The 17,166-nt window shown below is 41.8% G+C and overlaps 2 protein-coding genes across 3 annotated transcripts; one reads left to right on the top strand and one right to left on the bottom strand.

The window, feature by feature from the left end:
- Window positions 1-56: 56 nt before the first annotated feature.
- On the bottom strand, window positions 57-3,640 carry LOC494426 (zinc metalloproteinase nas-1). Its single transcript, XM_009863584.3, has 11 exons — window positions 3,456-3,640; window positions 2,979-3,020; window positions 2,679-2,729; window positions 2,341-2,496; window positions 2,127-2,276; window positions 1,820-1,977; window positions 1,175-1,313; window positions 831-963; window positions 497-582; window positions 307-330; window positions 57-229 (listed from the first exon to the last, which is right to left on the bottom strand). The coding sequence occupies exons 1-11, from the start codon at window positions 3,544-3,546 to the stop codon at window positions 162-164; spliced, it is 1,098 nt and encodes a 365-aa protein (XP_009861886.1). The 5' UTR covers window positions 3,547-3,640; the 3' UTR covers window positions 57-161.
- Window positions 3,641-5,085: 1,445 nt separating this feature from the next.
- LOC100180349 (titin) lies at window positions 5,086-17,081 on the top strand. Of its 2 annotated transcripts, none has more exons than XM_002121879.4 (36): window positions 5,086-5,225; window positions 5,463-5,562; window positions 5,631-5,704; window positions 5,758-6,051; window positions 6,102-6,230; window positions 6,319-6,439; window positions 6,493-6,644; window positions 6,820-7,007; window positions 8,301-8,417; window positions 8,668-8,763; window positions 8,995-9,202; window positions 9,371-9,570; window positions 9,848-9,928; window positions 10,126-10,419; window positions 10,610-10,791; window positions 10,898-11,028; window positions 11,255-11,385; window positions 11,437-11,587; window positions 11,839-12,135; window positions 12,385-12,476; window positions 12,542-12,637; window positions 12,694-12,798; window positions 12,866-12,981; window positions 13,045-13,201; window positions 13,645-13,742; window positions 13,901-14,078; window positions 14,221-14,511; window positions 15,065-15,109; window positions 15,323-15,468; window positions 15,919-16,063; window positions 16,118-16,239; window positions 16,314-16,424; window positions 16,481-16,594; window positions 16,649-16,739; window positions 16,796-16,899; window positions 16,952-17,081. In XM_002121879.4, the coding sequence occupies exons 1-36, from the start codon at window positions 5,122-5,124 to the stop codon at window positions 16,976-16,978; spliced, it is 5,088 nt and encodes a 1,695-aa protein (XP_002121915.1). In that variant the 5' UTR covers window positions 5,086-5,121; the 3' UTR covers window positions 16,979-17,081. The 2 variants fall into 2 exon arrangements, with proteins under 2 accessions (XP_002121915.1, XP_026695058.1); XM_026839257.1 differs by having other exon boundaries at window positions 5,463-5,571.
- The last annotated feature ends 85 nt before the right edge of the window (window positions 17,082-17,166 follow it).

Here is a 17,166-nt window from a genome sequence, read left to right as displayed (position 1 = left end):
CATCAAGGACGTCAGTGACAATGTCATCAATGACGTCAGTAACAATGTCATCAATGACGTTAAGAGCAACAGCGTCAGTGGTTACGTCACCAACAACGAAATTAATGACGTCATCCATGACGTTCTTGCTGACGTAACCAATGATGTCATCAACCATCAACTCACGGTGATCTATCCTCACAAGGTCCCGTCTGAGCCGGTGTCGTGGTGGTGGCCGCTACCGGAAACCCTGAAATATTACGTCAGCAGTTGATTACGTCATAAACATTTAAACAAAACACAATACAACCAATCTGACGTCATCACCTTCTGATTGTTGTCCCTGATAACCTGTGAGGATTGCGAGGTTTAGATTAAATGAATAAAAACAATGAAGATAAAAACAGTTCGTTAAAACACACTGCGGGTAAAAACCACTCGAATGACAAATAAAAGCGTGGCTGCTAAACCTATAATACAATCAATTTAAATTTAAATTGATAAAACCGTAACTTACTTGAACATTCATACTTCCTATTAAGTTGTAGAAGATCCTGCCTCGAAAAGTCGCGGCGTTGGTAGTTTACCGCCCTCCCTGTCGCCCTATTGTGACGTCATATTAATAATTTCATTGTTACGTCATGATATAGCAAGATTGGAAAATGATTATGTTTTATTATCTTTTATCTCATTTGGTGGTTTACAAATTCCGGTGTCCCATCTTAACCCATACGATCAGGATATTTAGATATTATGTGCAAACGTGTCCCGTCTTTCCCCACCCTACTATATGTATCTTTTCTATATATGTATCTTTATATATATCTTTTCCATTCTGTTATTATTATTACTTGTTAATAATGGTAGGCCGTCCGTTCTTTGAGAAGAAGTTCCCCCCGTAATGCATGACTGAATCCGGATCGTAGTCCGAACCATAACTGTCCCATGTTTCCCGTCCCATCTTGTTAAAGTTGACATTGGCTCCTGAGGATACGTTGGCATTTATAATAATAATAATATTCATTTGTACCTTTTATTACGGTGGCAGGATAACAGGATATAACGAGAAAACAACAGTCGATAAAACACTCAGTTACTTTCAACATATTTCCATTTAATTAAAAGGAAGAAACAACACCCAGCAGGCGACCTTTACAATATACAAGGACCTCATGCCCGCTGCCGAACGACTCACCCGATTTTATGTTGTTCCAAACGACTGTGACGTAACGATCGCGATCGAACCTTGATTGTTCGTGAAAGAATCCGAGGGCGTGCATGAACTCGTGGATGATTATTCCTCGCATCGAGTCGCATCCTCTACCAAGCGTCATCTGTGATGTAACAATGCTGTGTATGACGTAAAAATAAAAGCGGTGACGTGACTGGTGCCATTGGTAAAACAATCGTCACTTGGCTACATAATGGCTGTATTCAATCTTGGGCAAGACACTTTACGACAATTGCTTCAACCCAGTGGTCACTAATGTGTTGTCCAAATTGTCAGCCATACAAAAAAACAACCACTCACAAAGTTACATACCTGGTAACTTGGAAGCGGGCACGAGGTGTATGAAACAGAACACCCGTGTTTATAACAACTGTCGTTGGCCCGCCATGCGAGGATAAATAAGTTACATACTTGGTAACTTGTAAGCAGGCACGAGGTGTATGAAACAGAACACCTGTGTTATAACGACTGTCGTTGCCCCACCATGCGAGGATAAATAAGTTACATACGTGGTAACTTGTAAGCGGGCACGAGGTGTATAAAACAGAACACCTGTGTTGTAACGGCTGCCATTGCCCCACCACCTAAAACAATCCACCCCCAACCTACCGATTGTTTCCCTCCCGACCTCCCAAGATCCGACATGCATCCAGTTCCATCTTTGATCTCAATATAATCTCTCTCTCCCCTCCTGGGACGAATCCTGATGCAAGTGACTTCATTGTATCTCAGGATAGCTTGGCGGACTTTTTCCCGCTTCGATTCCGCTGGAAAAACATCTTTATTTATTCAGGAAATATAAATCAGCAAAGAACAATATAGTTTTTACATCGTTACGCGTTTACAACCTTCAAAGTTGTTTTAAAGTCCAAGTGTCACTCAGTAATAGTCAATAGTTCATGATGACGTCACTTACCAACATTCGCGTTAAAAGTGTAAGGCACGATGACGAAATCACCTTCTTTCGGCCACTTGCGCCCGAAGGTGGCGCCAGTGGCCCCCCTGGTTGTCACGTGGCTTTCACGGGGAAGTCCCATAGCGTTAAGCATTCCATTGTATTGTCCAGCTGCGTGTATGACGTCATAATACAAAATATTGTACATATGACGTTACAACATGACGTAACAAACCTTCTATTTTGATGTCACCCTCCATTATTCCCTGGGTGGCGCATCTACACTGACACCCAGCGGATGTTCTAATGAAACCAAGCACGCACTCTCTACTGCACCCTGGCGGCGCTTCCATACAATGGGTCAACTCGTTCGAGATCGGCTCGATTGTCTCTGTTATGACGTTATAAACATCATTGTTATACCGATTGTAAATGACGACAGTATAAAATAAATTATGTTACGTCACAATAAAATAATATAATAAATATACGTCATAATAAAATAGTTTTACGTCATATTAAAGTATAATGTTAAAAACGTCACAACAAATTATTGTTACGTTAAATATTCACCCGCGATTTCTCCAAGTGTGTTTCTATCCACGGGAGGGGGTTGTCGAGCACCTGTGAATAAAGATGTCACGTGATTGATGTATGCGGAAGTAATGCATAACAAAGAAAATAGATATATTTATCATATCAAAAAAATAATTAAAACAGCGAAAAGAAGGGAATTAGCAGCAAAACAACACACGCTACGGGTAAAAAGTACTTGAGGAAAAATGTCGAATAAAAAACATGGTTGCTAAACCCAACATATAATATAAATGAACTCGTATTAAGGTGTATTTAATTTAAACTACGACTTATTACCTGCGCCAGCTCCTTCAGGAGGTTCGATGGAATTCGCGTGGCCTGGAATGTTTAAGGGGTTTATTAGTGGTTGGGGGTGCGTTCATTCATAAAAGGAATCACCCACAAAGTTACATACGTGATAACTTGTAAGCGAGTACGAGGTGTATAAAACAGAACAACTGTGGTTTAATGACTGTCGTTGTTCCTTCATGCGAGGATAAATAAGTTACATTCATTCAATCATGTTTATATAAGCACCCAGCGTGTTAGCTAGGGTAATGACCCAGCTATGGCCTAAACCCCACATCCTTAACAAGAACCTCACCCATATAAAATATTGTAAAATAATACACTAGGATTGGGGAAGATGGGACACTTTTTAACTCTATTTCTCGTCCCATTTAGTAGTAAACAACGATCAGGATATCTGGATATTATGTGCTAAAGGTGTCCCATCTTCCCCACCCTACTATATAAAATAATAAACCTACATACCTTTGCTAGCACAACAAAGAACGACGAAGATGAAAAATCGTTCCCACATTTTCAAGATCGAAGTGAAGATCGCAGAAGTCCCGCGTTCCATTTATCCCGGTTATGACGTGACAATAATCATTGTGACTCATATTCTACGTCACGAAGTTCGTGAGACGTAACAACCCATTGTTTGCATCACGATGATGATTGTTATGGCAGGTGGAAGGCTGATTCATAGAAATAATAAACCTGTCGTGAGATAGGGAGTTATTTATACAACATATATAATAATAATAATATGCACGATACTTGTATAGATATATGTTTCCGGGTGCGTGAAAATTACAATTAACAACCCTCTTTTGAAGTTGTGGGAATACAGTTATGTAATTCTGTAAACATTAGTTCATTGCTTGCTACCAAATGGGACGACAAAAGAGAATGAAAACTTGTCCCATCTTACCCCAACCTATACTGTATTGCTAAAAAAAAACAAAAAAAATATCTACACCCAGTGTTGTTCAGCGCAGGTTGTACCGTTAATAACTGCTGGGTGTATTTTGATATTTCTTTGTTTCTAGAAGAACAAATTACAAATATATGTATTAGCAATGTGACGTCATAATAGATGTGACATTGGTTAACGTATACGACAACGATACGAATGAACCGAATTTGGAATCCACACTCAAGTTGCTAAAACGTCATCATCACCTATTTATAACGTCACAATCGCTACAATGACAGCTGACATTTCGCAGCAACTAACTTAGGTGATGACGTCCCGACCCACTTAAAGCGTCCACGGCAAAGACATTCAAACAGACATCAGTGTTTTTGGGGCGGGCTATGGTAAAGTTGCATCGCATAGTTTAAGATAGAGTTGTACGGATTTGGAGTTTGTAACTACTATGCAATACAGTTAGCTACAAAGTTACATACATGGTAACTTGTAAGCAGGCACGAGGTGTATGAAACAGAACACCCGTGTTATAACGACTGTCGTTGCCCCGCCATGAAAGAATAAATAAGTTATATACGTGGTAACTTGTAAGCGAGCACGAGGTGTATGAAACAGAACACCCGTGTTATAACAACTGTAGTTGCCCCGCCATGTGAGGATAAATAAGTTGCATACGTGGTAACTCGTAAGCGGGCACGAGCTGCATGAAACAGAACACCCGTGTTATAACGACTGTCGTTGCCCCGTCATGCGAGGATAAATAAGTTACATACGTTCAGACTTTAGCGGTTTATAATTTAAATTAGACAGAAGTGTAGCTTTATAGTGGAAGTATTTTACTTGGTCCATCATCAGTGTAAAAGAGGTTACTATCCACCAAGTTACTGTCCGAAACATCTGCTGATAATGAGTTTAGTATCCAGACAGTAACTTGGTCCATCATCAGTGTAAAAGAGGTTACTATCCACCAAGTTACTGTCCGAAACATCTACATACGTTCAAGTATAGTCACCTCATAGTTACACGCATCCACCATTTTGTTAAATTAAATATTAATCTATCAATTACTTTACCCGCAGCTGCTAACTCCCAACTGATCGAATTAAATCCTAATTACTTTGAATAAATTAAATTAGCGTCATATGTGTATTACATATTATTATGTCATCACTATTATCTTATTACAGATTACGTCATCAGTTGCTATAGTTACCTAGGAGAATGCCAGTTAAGTATAGTGATGACGATTACCGTCGTTATGGAAACGACGATTATTCGTTTTCGTTGAGGAGTGATACGTCACGTGATTACGCGCGTCGTCGAAGGTAACTTCCGGTTTGAACAATGGGCTTTGTGTTGATTGACAGGGTGTGTTAATTAACAGGCGGTGTTTGATTGACGGGTAGTGTTTGATTGGCAGGTTGTGTTGGATTGACATGTGGCGTTTGATTCAGGTTGTGTTTGATTGACAGGTTTTGTTTGATTGACAGGTAGTGTTTGATTGGCAGGTTGTGTTTGATTGACAGGTGATGTTTGATTGACAAGTTGTATTTGATTGACAGGTGGGGCGATGACGACGACGAAGCGATGTCACAGCTTAGTTCGCCCCTCCGACTTCCAAAGATCGGACAACCGAACCGACGATCTTACTCACCATTTGAGGTGGGCGTGGTACAGTGCTTGTGACGTCATAGAACTTGTGACGTCATAATAATCACTTTGAATTTCAGTTGCCTGATGACGCCATGATCCCACAAAGACGATCGACGCGATTCGAACAAAGAGATTCCCCGATTATGACACGGTTTGTGACGTCATAACCACTTTTTAACTAGTAACAAGGATATTTATCACTAGGCGACGATATGATGATGTTGATGAAGTCACCACTGACGTCACGCCACGACGTCAGAAATACAAAATTCCCGAATATCTCCTGGATTCGGACGATGAAGACATAATGACGTCACCAGCTCCGCGACCGAGGTACATGACGTCACCATCAAAGTTCGAGGATGACGCAGAAGATGAACAGGTGACGTCACCACCAAAAGTGAAGAAGCATGTTGAAATGACGTCACAAGAGAAACGAAAACGCGCCAAGTTCGATGAGAAAGCTGAGGCGGGATATACAATGCCGGTGTCTAGAAGGTGGGTTGTGACGTAATAACGTGAAAAGTTTCATCATTATGACGTCATAGACGACCGGATCCCGCGGTTGGTGAAGAAGAAGAAGCCATGAAGGATATTGCGTCATACATCGCGGTACGTAGGTCATTTCCGGTTGAGGAGGACGAAGATATACAGGAGCTGGAACATAAGAAATATCAGTGAGTATTACGTCATTACAACGTCATCGATAGATGTTACGTCATAAATAAATGTGACGTCATCACACGTCATTACAATACGTCCCAGGTACAGAACACGTGGTGTGGACTACCGACCGAAAGTTTACAACGAAGAAAGATCACGTGACCGATTGAACAGCGCTCCGATGTTCGACATGAAACTCAGGTCCCACGTGGTCTGGGAGAAGGTAGTATGACGTCATCATGACGTAACGACCCTCTAACCCACCATGCATTGCAGATGTACGTGAAGTTTACATGCACGATACGTGGTAGCCCCCCACCCCGGATAATATGGTATCATAACATGGTGCCCATCGAACCCCTTACCCTCGCCCCAGGCACCATGAAGATATCGAACCAATACGGCGTTCACACCCTAGAGATATTCCAGTAAGTAAATGTGTCTATGACGTCATCATCACTGCATGTGACGTCATTATGGATGAGTGTAACGTCGTTTTTTAGGGTATATATGTAATCATTGTTCTCTTTGACGTCATCTTTAATTTGTACAACGTTATAACCATGATTATGACGTAATCGCATTTACACATGACGTCACCAGGTGCAAACTGGAGGATAGCGGCACCTACCGGATATCAGCGCAGAACTACAAGGGTGAAATGTCAAGTTACGCAACGTTGTTGGTTCGTCGATACGATGATAGTAAGAGCGGATATTACGACATCAAGTCAGGGTTCAACTTGAGGAAGCCGACGGATTACCCGGATGTGCAAGGAATGAACATACCAGGTGGGTGGGTTGGTATCGCATGTATTAGTAAGTTAGGTTGAACATTTCGTTTCGGCGTCATTTTCAACAATTCTTCATCGCGTCATCAACACTATGTGACGTCATCAACACCATGTGACTTCAAGACCAAGTGACGTCATCATCACCATCATACGACGTCATCACTATTATATGAAATCATTTTCACCAATTCCTTCTGCATCACATCATCATCATATGACGTCATCACCATGCAACGTCATCACCGCATCCACCATAAAGATGGGAAACTTTAAAGTTGGTTCGTTCCAGATGCAGAACCACCGGTTGATGAATCCAAGGATTCGTTGTTCATCAGCTCCATAACCGCTACCGAGGAACCAGAGGTCAAGAGTTCAAAGGTCGTAACCTTCTCCGCACCGCCACCGGGTGTTGGAAAGTTCGAGAGCGTTCTGGAAATGCAGATTCTCGCACAAGGGGAATCCCCGATCGAAGCGATCAAAATCACGCGAAACCAACCGTGTGACGTCACAAGCCTACCTGACGAAACTTCCGGTGACGTCATAACCTCGAAACCAGCGATCCGTGACGAAATTGGAGGTTGCTTGTCGGAGACTTTGTTCCAACAACCGGAAGTGAGGCGCGATACGTCGATCCGTGGTGACGTCATAATAGAAGATGTTGTCGCTGCAGTGTCGCGAAACAATGAGCAAGACAATGATGACGATGAATAGCTTAGATGACGTCATAATGGAATTATAAAGAAGAAGAATTGTTCGAGAAGATATGAAAGCGATTGTTACGTCATATAGATGATTTGTAGACAGGATTAATTGTGACGTGTGTTTACAGTTTTATGTTTTAATTTACGAAAATTAATTTTGTTGTCTTTTTTTCCATTTTAAAAATAGTTTTGAAGACGTCACATTCGAGTGTAATGACGTCAGAGTCGAGTATAGTGACGTCACTAATGAGATGAATGATGTCACAGTTAAGACAGTCAGTTTATACCGAGATAAATACGATTAAAGTTTCACCCTAAGTAACCTTAATAACCGATGATTCCATTGAACAAAAATACACAACAGTAAATTAGACAGCAATGGAAAACAGACATTAAACGAATGTAACTTATTTATCCTTGCGTGCCCGATAAACAACAGTCGTTATAAATCGGGTGTTCTGATTCTTGTACCGCATGCATCTTTTACTGTGTGTAGGCGGTGGGCGTCAATAAGACCCCACAGTAAATTACACACAAAAGGGAACCAACATTGCAAATTAAACCCCAAACTTACACCCCCCCCACCCCAGGTTACCCCAACTTTATCACTCGGTTGTTCAACAAGGAGGTCAACGAAGGCGACGCTGTTGTGATGACGTGTGAGGTCGATGGGAAACCTAACCCGGAAGTGTTTTGGACGCTCAACGGTATAGAAATATTGTATATATGAATGTAGCTATTTATCTTCCGATGTTGGGGCAACAACAGTTGTTATAACACGGGTGTACTATTTCATACATCTCGTGCCCGCTTAAAAGTCCCACGTATGCAACTTTAGGGGTAATTGTTTTCCTAATGGCTGGGTTGAAGCAATTGACGTTAAGAGTCTTGCCTAAGGACAAACACTCTCACAATGGTAGCAGCGACATAAACATCTTATAATTGAGCACGTCATAGGTCGTAACTTGGATACGAAGACAAGTCACGTGAGAACCGACTTTGATGGAAGAATCGCGTCGTTGACGATTCTTAAAGCGTTCACCGATGACGAAGGTGGGTCTGTGACGTCATAAACAAAGCGCGCGACGCAAATTTCTATGTCAAATCGATTTTTTTTTACCGAATAGTGGCGTGTTTGTACTTGCTATATACAACAAACAATCTTTGTATAATTGTTATAAAGAACAAAAATTTGCTTACCCAAACAATACCCCGATGTTGTCAACTCACATACGTCATCATGACGTCATATTCATACACGTCATCATGACGTCATACTTCCAGGTGAATACGTATGCCGTGCTTACAACAACTGCGGAGCTTCAACCTCCAAATGTAACCTTGTTGTCCATGGCAACAACGCCCCTCCCTCCGCGCCCACCTGTCTACAGTATGATGACGTCACCAGGAATTACGTAGTTCTGACGTGGAAGCCACCAGGTTACACAGGGTATTTTGGTGGGGCACCGATTGAAGGATACTTTATTGAAAAGTAAGTGATTTATTACTCCCCGGTTTAAATAAATACCCGCATCGACAACTTTAAACCGTATGAACAACAACCCAATATTGAGGTAAGGGGTGGGTTGTATATCATAGAACGTATTCGCTGTTGAAAAAACACAAAAATTATCAGTTTAAAAAAAAACAACTTTCCCAGGGCGGAGTCTGGATCAAGCGTTTGGCGGATGGCGAGCACGAGATCGGTCAGGTTAACCACAAGTCCAGTGTGTGGTTTGGAGGAGGGAGAAATCTATTTCTTCAGAGTGCGAGCCTATAATAGGTGGGGAAGAGGGCCAGCGTCTTTACCTGTGGGTCCCGTGGCCATGAGGGATCCAGGAACGCCAATGTTGCCGTTAGGTGGGTATTGTGGGAGCCATAATGTTGACCAAGGTTATTTACGAAGACCAAAAATCACGGGGGGGGGCAAGTGGAAAATCTTTAATAAAATTGAAGGAAAATAAGGACTCACCGTTTTGGTTTGTGCAGACAAATGGCGAGTTTGCCTGATCCAGCATGTTTTCATTCTCTTTTATCATTCAACCCAAACCCATCCATTCTTTATTTATGCTGATGGTATCTGCAGTATTATATACCATATAAGGTTGATGACGTCATTATAACTACGTCATTACAGAGCTCCTCGAACCCGGAAGTTTGGTTCCACCGGAAACAGACGATATTTGTGTCGAGGAAGAAGAACCCAGTGACGTACCAGGTACGTCATAATCGATTACTTGGTTTAAAATTTTGTTATCTGCTCTTTGAGTATAAACGTAATATTTGTTCTAACATTTCGACTGCCTTTCAAGCTATTGGTTTTAATTACCTTTATATAAACACCAATCAGCAAACCGAAAAACGGGTATTTGACGTTAGCTTGGTAACAAAAGTAACAAAGTTTACTTTTCAAAGGAATCCCAAGCGATATTACGACGTCATTATCGGCTAATGGAGACATTGTTTGCGTCCGTTGGGTGGCGCCAGAGGGTGATGAGATTGATGGTTACGTCATCGAGTATTGTGAAGATGGAAGCGACCAATGGGAGCGCGCCACGTCAGAACCTCTCAAAACCACTGACCCGTATCCGGTCACGGGACTCAACCCCGGGGTCGCTTACAAGTTTCGCGTCTTCGCGATGAACGGGGCGGGTCTAAGTGACCCCAGTGACGTCACAAACACGATTCAAGTCGGCCTCGCGATGAATGGTGGGGTTCAAACTATATTTTTATATTTTCGTTTAAAAAGTCATTTTGCGCTAAGTAAGGTTTATTACGGTAGTATTGATTACAAACGAACTGTGTGAATTTTATTTTAATTTGCGAAAAAAACAAAAATATTCCAAGCAGAGGTTTCTATACTGAAACAAACCTATTGTTACAACATAGTTCATCACAGGTGGTGAGAAAACTACACCGGAAGTTAGTGACGTCAATGAGGATGATGACGTCACGAATGCAAACGACGCAACAAAAGTTAATGATGACGTCATAAACACTGATGACGTTGTTGCCGAAGAAAAAATGAACACAAAGTATCGTGGACCTCCAACGCCACCTAGCGACTTGCAATCATTGAAGGTAAGCTTGTTTCCATGACGTCATTAAAACATGTCACCGATTATGACGTTACCAAAACATGTCACCGATTATGACGTCACCAACTATGACGTCATACATTACGTAGGTAACCCGAGAGTTCATAGAAGTGGGATGGACTCCCCCAAGCAAGTCTGGCGGGGAAAACGTCCGATATTTCCTGGAGTATCGACAACTTGGATGCGAACACTGGATACAAGCGAACCACACCCCTATTAGGTATTATGACGTAGGCTATGACGTAACACTAATGATGAGGACAAAACCGACGATTGTTAGCTTGATAGCGCGTTTTTATTTGACACTTTTACTGAAGTAGTTTTCTTCGTAGCGTGTTTTAACGATTGTCGTTTTGCTGTTGATCCCCCTTTTCTTTGCTGTTATAATTAATTTAATCTTCGCTATCGTATTTTACCAGGTAAATAACAATCAGGTTATTTTCCAGATACACAAGATACCCCGTTGGTGAGTTACAACAGGGTGAAAGTTATATGTTCCGCGTGAGGGCGGTAAATAGCCTCGGTACAAGCCTTTTCTCCCAACCAAGTGAACCAATACTTGCTAGTGACGGAATAAGTGAGTATTATGACGTCATAATGTGGTTATAAACTAACAATGACGTCACAGAGCCGCCAAACTGGTGGGGAGGGGTCCAGGGGTTGTTCCGGGTGGCTGATCACGAAGGTAAACCATGCGTGACTAAGAAAAGTATCAAGGTTTGCTGGGAGGCGCCATCTAGCGACGGTGGATCGAACGTCACGGGATATTACCTGGAATGGTGGATATTTCTCTTGTTATTAAAAAATGTTTCCTTTTAAATTTTCAATTTGCTTCAACGTTTTGTCTTTTTATTTTAAGTTTTCTGCTGCCTTTGGTATTGGGCATATAGTTTAATGTTAGGAAAAACCTTTTCGCTTTAACTTTTTTTCCATTTGGGGCACAATAGCAGCAATTGCCCTGTGGTTTTTATGTCCCTAAAAGTAGAAAAAGTGTTCCCAATATTCCGAGTAACATAGATATCTTATACAGTCGACCAGTTGGCGGGAAATTCAAACCAGTGAACAACAAACCGCTCACACAACGTCACTATGACGTCATTGGGTTGGTGGAAAACGAGTTTTATCAGTTCCGCTTGAGGGCGTGCAACGTGGCAGGTTTCGGGGAATGGAAGTTACTTCCGGGTCGTGTGAGAGCGCAGGAACCCGAGCGACCATCAGAGCCTCGTGACGTCACCATCGCTGACGTCACAGAAGATAGTGTGATGCTTGAATGGAGGCGACCAGAAAGGATGGGACATGGGGACTTCATTGGGTATACCGTGGATAGGTGGGTGAAGTGTTTGATTCAAATCAACTATAAAGTTTTTATAGTAAACTATTGGTTGGACTTGATTTATGAATTGCATATTTCGTATAACTTGTTCCTGAATGATCGTTACGAGAATCGTCCAACTTCATGAGCATTATAGATTCATGGAGTTGGCCAAAGTTAAATTAGAAATATTAAAAATCTCATTAATCATGACGTCATTTCCCCCAAATATTGACGTCATATCTTCTTGATCAATTACCGCAGACGTAAAGAAGGAAGCGACTTCTGGATTCCCTGCAACAAGTTGCCCGAACAAGTTGAAGATGAAAAATACAAAGTGGACGGTCTTATTACTGGTTAGTATGGTGATGATGTCATGGTGAGATGACGTAGTTGATGATGTCATACATTGCTTCTACAGGGCAGACGTATTTCTTCCGAGTGACAGCTGTCAATCAAATAGGAGCTGGTCAGACGTCACTACAGTCCTGTTACGTCACACCAGGAGAATCATGGGGTGAGTGTGACGTCATAAGCAGTTTAAGTGGGATTGAAGACGTAATTTTTCGTTAGATGACGTCAACGAGCGACAGGAAGCAGTGAGAGAACTCTGGAGAAAGAAAAAAGAAATCGAGGCCGAGAGAATCAGGAGAATGGAAGAAGAAGAAAGGAGAGAAGGTGTGACGTCATTATTGAGATGACGTAATCGTTATTGTGACGTATATTTAACCCATAATACACGCAGCGTTCGCGTCGAAGATGAAGGATTGTTACGTCACAGAAGGCGGGCAAGGATATTTCGAATGTCGCGTAAAAGATGCGAGGACTAAAGTCACGTGGTATCTCGGGAACTGGAAAGAGGTTTGTATTAATGACGTCATAATATCATAGCGTAAACGTCATGATGACGTCATAACTGTTTAGGTTGAAATCAAACCGGAAGGAAAGTATGACGTCATAAGTCGCGGTAAACGAAGATCGTTGATTGTCAACAATTGTTCTTCTGATGACGTACAAGCGGTTCACTGTGTTGCGTCATACAACGGTTGCACGTCGACCGCTGATCTCGTCGTCGGGAATAGTAAGTTGTGGGTGGGGTTATGGGGTGGGGGGTGATGTAACACGGATGTTCTGTTACATACACCTCGTACCCGCTTACAGGTTACCACGTATCTAACTTATTTATCCTCGCATGGTGGGGCAACAACAGTTGTTATAACACGGGTGTTCTGTTTCATACACCTCGTGCTCGCTTACAAGTTACCACGTATGTAACTTTGTGGGTAATTGTTTTTTATTGCCCAATCTCACAAAAGCCCATTTGTGAACAGTAGTTCTGGCAACAAAAACAATGATTTCAGCATGGTCATCTTTATCAATTAAATCTTCGTGCTGTAGTATTGCCAGGGAAATTCTTGAAAGATATTACTTTAATTCTTTAACATTTGGCTGACTGGACAACTGGGTCGGAGCAAATTACATCATACCACGTCATAGCTACGTCATAACACCTATTTATTACAGTGGAGCCGGTTCATTTCGTTCGCGCTCCTGTCAACGTGTTCCTCACTAAAGGACAAACCGCGATATTTGATTGTCTTTTATCGAAGCCCAACCCCATTGTGAGTTTATTACGTAATACTGATGACGTATTAGATGCATCTCGGATTTTTAATTTGATGATTAGTGGTTATTTGTAGGTTTTATAAAATATTGGGTGATAAGACAAGGAATGAACATTTTTTAGTCCGAATTACGTATGGATTGTTTCAAATTCCAGGTTTCATGGAGCAAAAATGACATCACAATTAACGAATCCGATGACGTCAGATACGAGTTTATCACGCAAGGTTGCGGAAGGTCCCTAATTATTAATGACGTCACCCCTGATGACGTAGCCATGTACGAGATAAGCGGGCTGGGGGGAAAATACACAGTGAACTTGGTCGTCGATGGAGGTACGGTTGTTATGCGTCATAATATGTGACGTCATAACCGATGACGTTATAATATGTCATAGGACGTCATATTATATGATGTCATATTCTGTGACGTCATAATCTGTGACGTAATATTTATAACAACGCTTTATCATTACAGTACTTCCTGTTAAATTCGACAAGAAACTGGACGACTCATCGCTACCGCACGATGTCACTATGGCGCAGTTCGAATGCATGGCGGTTCCCTCCCCGCTACATGAGGGTCGAATCCCCGCGGCCACGTGGTTCCACAACGGTGAGGTTGTGGAAGCAGACGATGAGAGATACGAGTTGGTGGCGGTTGGTAACAACCATGTGTTGAAGATAATTAACCCAACTTATGAAGATAATGGAGAGATTGTTTGCGTCATAGACGGAGGAAGCACGAGGTGTTTGATTGACATCGAAAGTGAGTGGTTGTGACGTATGTATGGGGGTAAGATGGGATACTATGAGAGTAAGATAGGACACTGTAGGGGTAAAATAGGATACTGTTGGGGTAAGATGGGATACTGTAGGGGTAAGATGGGATACTCTAGGGGTAAGGTGGGATACTGTAGGGGTAAGATGGGATACTGTAGGGGTAAGATGGGATACTCTAGGGGTAAGGTGGGATACTGTAGGGGTAAGATGGGATACTGTAGGGGTAAGATGGGATACTCTAGGGGTAAGGTGGGATACTGTAGGGGTAAGATGGGATACTGTTGGGGTAAGATGGGATATCATTAACACCCAAAACCCATGTATAATAAAGTCGTTGGTATGTTGTTTGCCGCTGTATATACTTATGCAGGCGACAAACACCCGTTCGTATATTAGATTAGGTAAAACATATAGTGGGGTAAGATGGGATACTGTTATATCCCCTAAATCCCATATTTCCCGATCGTGCTTTAAACAATCAACAACGCTCTGTTACGTCATAATAATCATTGTTAATTAATGGAGTTCATATTTTACAGAACCTCCCCCTCCCCCACCGAAGCCAGCGCGATCGGAAGATTACAGTAAGTTAGTTATGACGTCATAATGATCAATCAATTAAAGTTAATTAAAATAATTATAAAATTTATTGAAAACCATGGTCGTATAAGGTTTTAAAAATATAAATAAAAAAGATAAAATAATGTCAAATTAAAATCTGTGCCAATCGATGTATCAAAGTACAAACATAATATGTTTTGCGCAACAGGATATATGATCGCTTACTTATTTCGTAGTCATCAACTTTGAGCAAGGACTTCGGGCGGAACCGCTGCCGAACGCTCTTCGATTGTTCTGCATTGTGACGAAGCTTCGCGATGACGCGCATATCATCTGGTATCAAAACAACAAAGAAATTGTTGTTGACAATCAAAAGTATAAGGTAAAACGCGATCGACGCGATTTTCGATGTTTAGTTTGGCAATCTGTCGCTATAGCACAGTGGTTATGGGTTCGAGGCTTGACGCTGCTACCATTGTGTGCATATATATCTTTGGGCAAGTAACTTAACAGCAATTTCTACAACCCAGTGATCACTAATGAGTTGTTTAAATTATCGGCCATACATAAAAACAATCACCCACAAAGTTACATGCGTGGTAACTCATAAGCGGGCACGAGGTGTATGAAACAGAACACCCGCGTTATAACGTCTGTCATTGCCCCGCCATGCGAGGATAAATATGTTACATACGTGGTAACTCGTAAGAAAGCACGAGGTGTATGGAACAGAACTCCCGTGTTACAACGACTGACATTGCCCTGCCATGCGAGGTTATAAACAAATTGCATTTAAAATCATAACTAAAATACATTGATCTCTTCCACGCAGTGTTTCAACGATCAATCCACCGGCCTCGTGTCGCTAGTTATCACACCGATTCATGAGGAACTTGAGCGTGGGAAGTTTACATGCGAGTTTATAACCCCTCTCTCGACCTTTGACACAAAGGTCAATTTCGAGTTCGAAAACGACGGTTTGTGACGTTATTTTTGCAAGAATTCATTGTTTTTAATCCATTGTTTCGTAGAATTTTCGAAAATACTTGAAAAATCCGCGGAAATGCTCCAAGAGGAGGATGAGGAGAGAAGAGTGAGAAAAGAGGAGAGACAAAAGAAAAAGGAAGAGAAAAAGAAAGGAGGACCAGATAAGGTAGTCCATTGTCATGTATTGTGTTGATGAAATATACTTATGACGTCACTCACCACTGTATGACGTCACTGTAGCTTGTTATAAAGAAGGAAGACATTGTTGATCCCATTGATGTGATCCCAATATTGGCTGAAGGGATCGAACATGGCGTCGACGAAGCTGGGAGAATCATTATATTTGTTCAGGTAACAATCATCATTGTTTCGCAGTGTGACGTCATGACCACTATCATACGTCACAGACGAACAAAGAGCTAGAACAATACAAAGTCACGTGGTTGCGAAACAGCCAACCGGTGGATCAAGAGCGCCACCACGCGGAAGTGGAGGGCAGCAAAGCGATTCTCAAAATCGAGGTTTGTTTATATATTGTGACGTCATATTTTCCTGTTCTAACCAACTTCCGGTAGGAGCCATGCGTCGATGACGCGGCGACATACACGTGCCAGATGACGTCATCAGAATCGAAATGTGAGACGAGCGCCGATTTGACGGGGAATGGTACGTCATAATATTTTTGCATATGACGTCACAATCATATATCTCGTTGTTTCTAGTGTTCAAAGAACTTCTTCTACGAAGCGCTGAAACTAGAATTGCCCCGAAACCCGAGTGTGACGTCACAGAAGACAGCGAACAACCGATTGAAGTTGTCGAACTGGTACAATTATGCACCTATTGTTACGTCACCATGCTCATTGTTTTATTTGCAGGTTGTGGAAAAAGAAGAAGAATGTTGATAATCAAGCAGCATGTCGTATTGTGATTGTTATTCTATAAATATTATTATTCACCAATATAACTCGTGTGCTGTTTGTATAAATACGGAAACCACGTGATCTATGACGTAGAGTTTATCTGACTAATTAGCAGCACAGTTAGCGAGGAGCATACGGCGTGTCTAAACTTCATACTGGCAGCAGCATCG

This window comes from Ciona intestinalis, unplaced genomic scaffold (genome assembly GCF_000224145.3).
Source record: "Ciona intestinalis unplaced genomic scaffold, KH HT000177.2, whole genome shotgun sequence".
Taxonomy (NCBI): domain Eukaryota; kingdom Metazoa; phylum Chordata; class Ascidiacea; order Phlebobranchia; family Cionidae; genus Ciona; species Ciona intestinalis.
The sequence above is the reverse complement of the archived record's forward strand: the minus strand, read 5'-3'. Positions and strand labels throughout refer to the sequence as shown.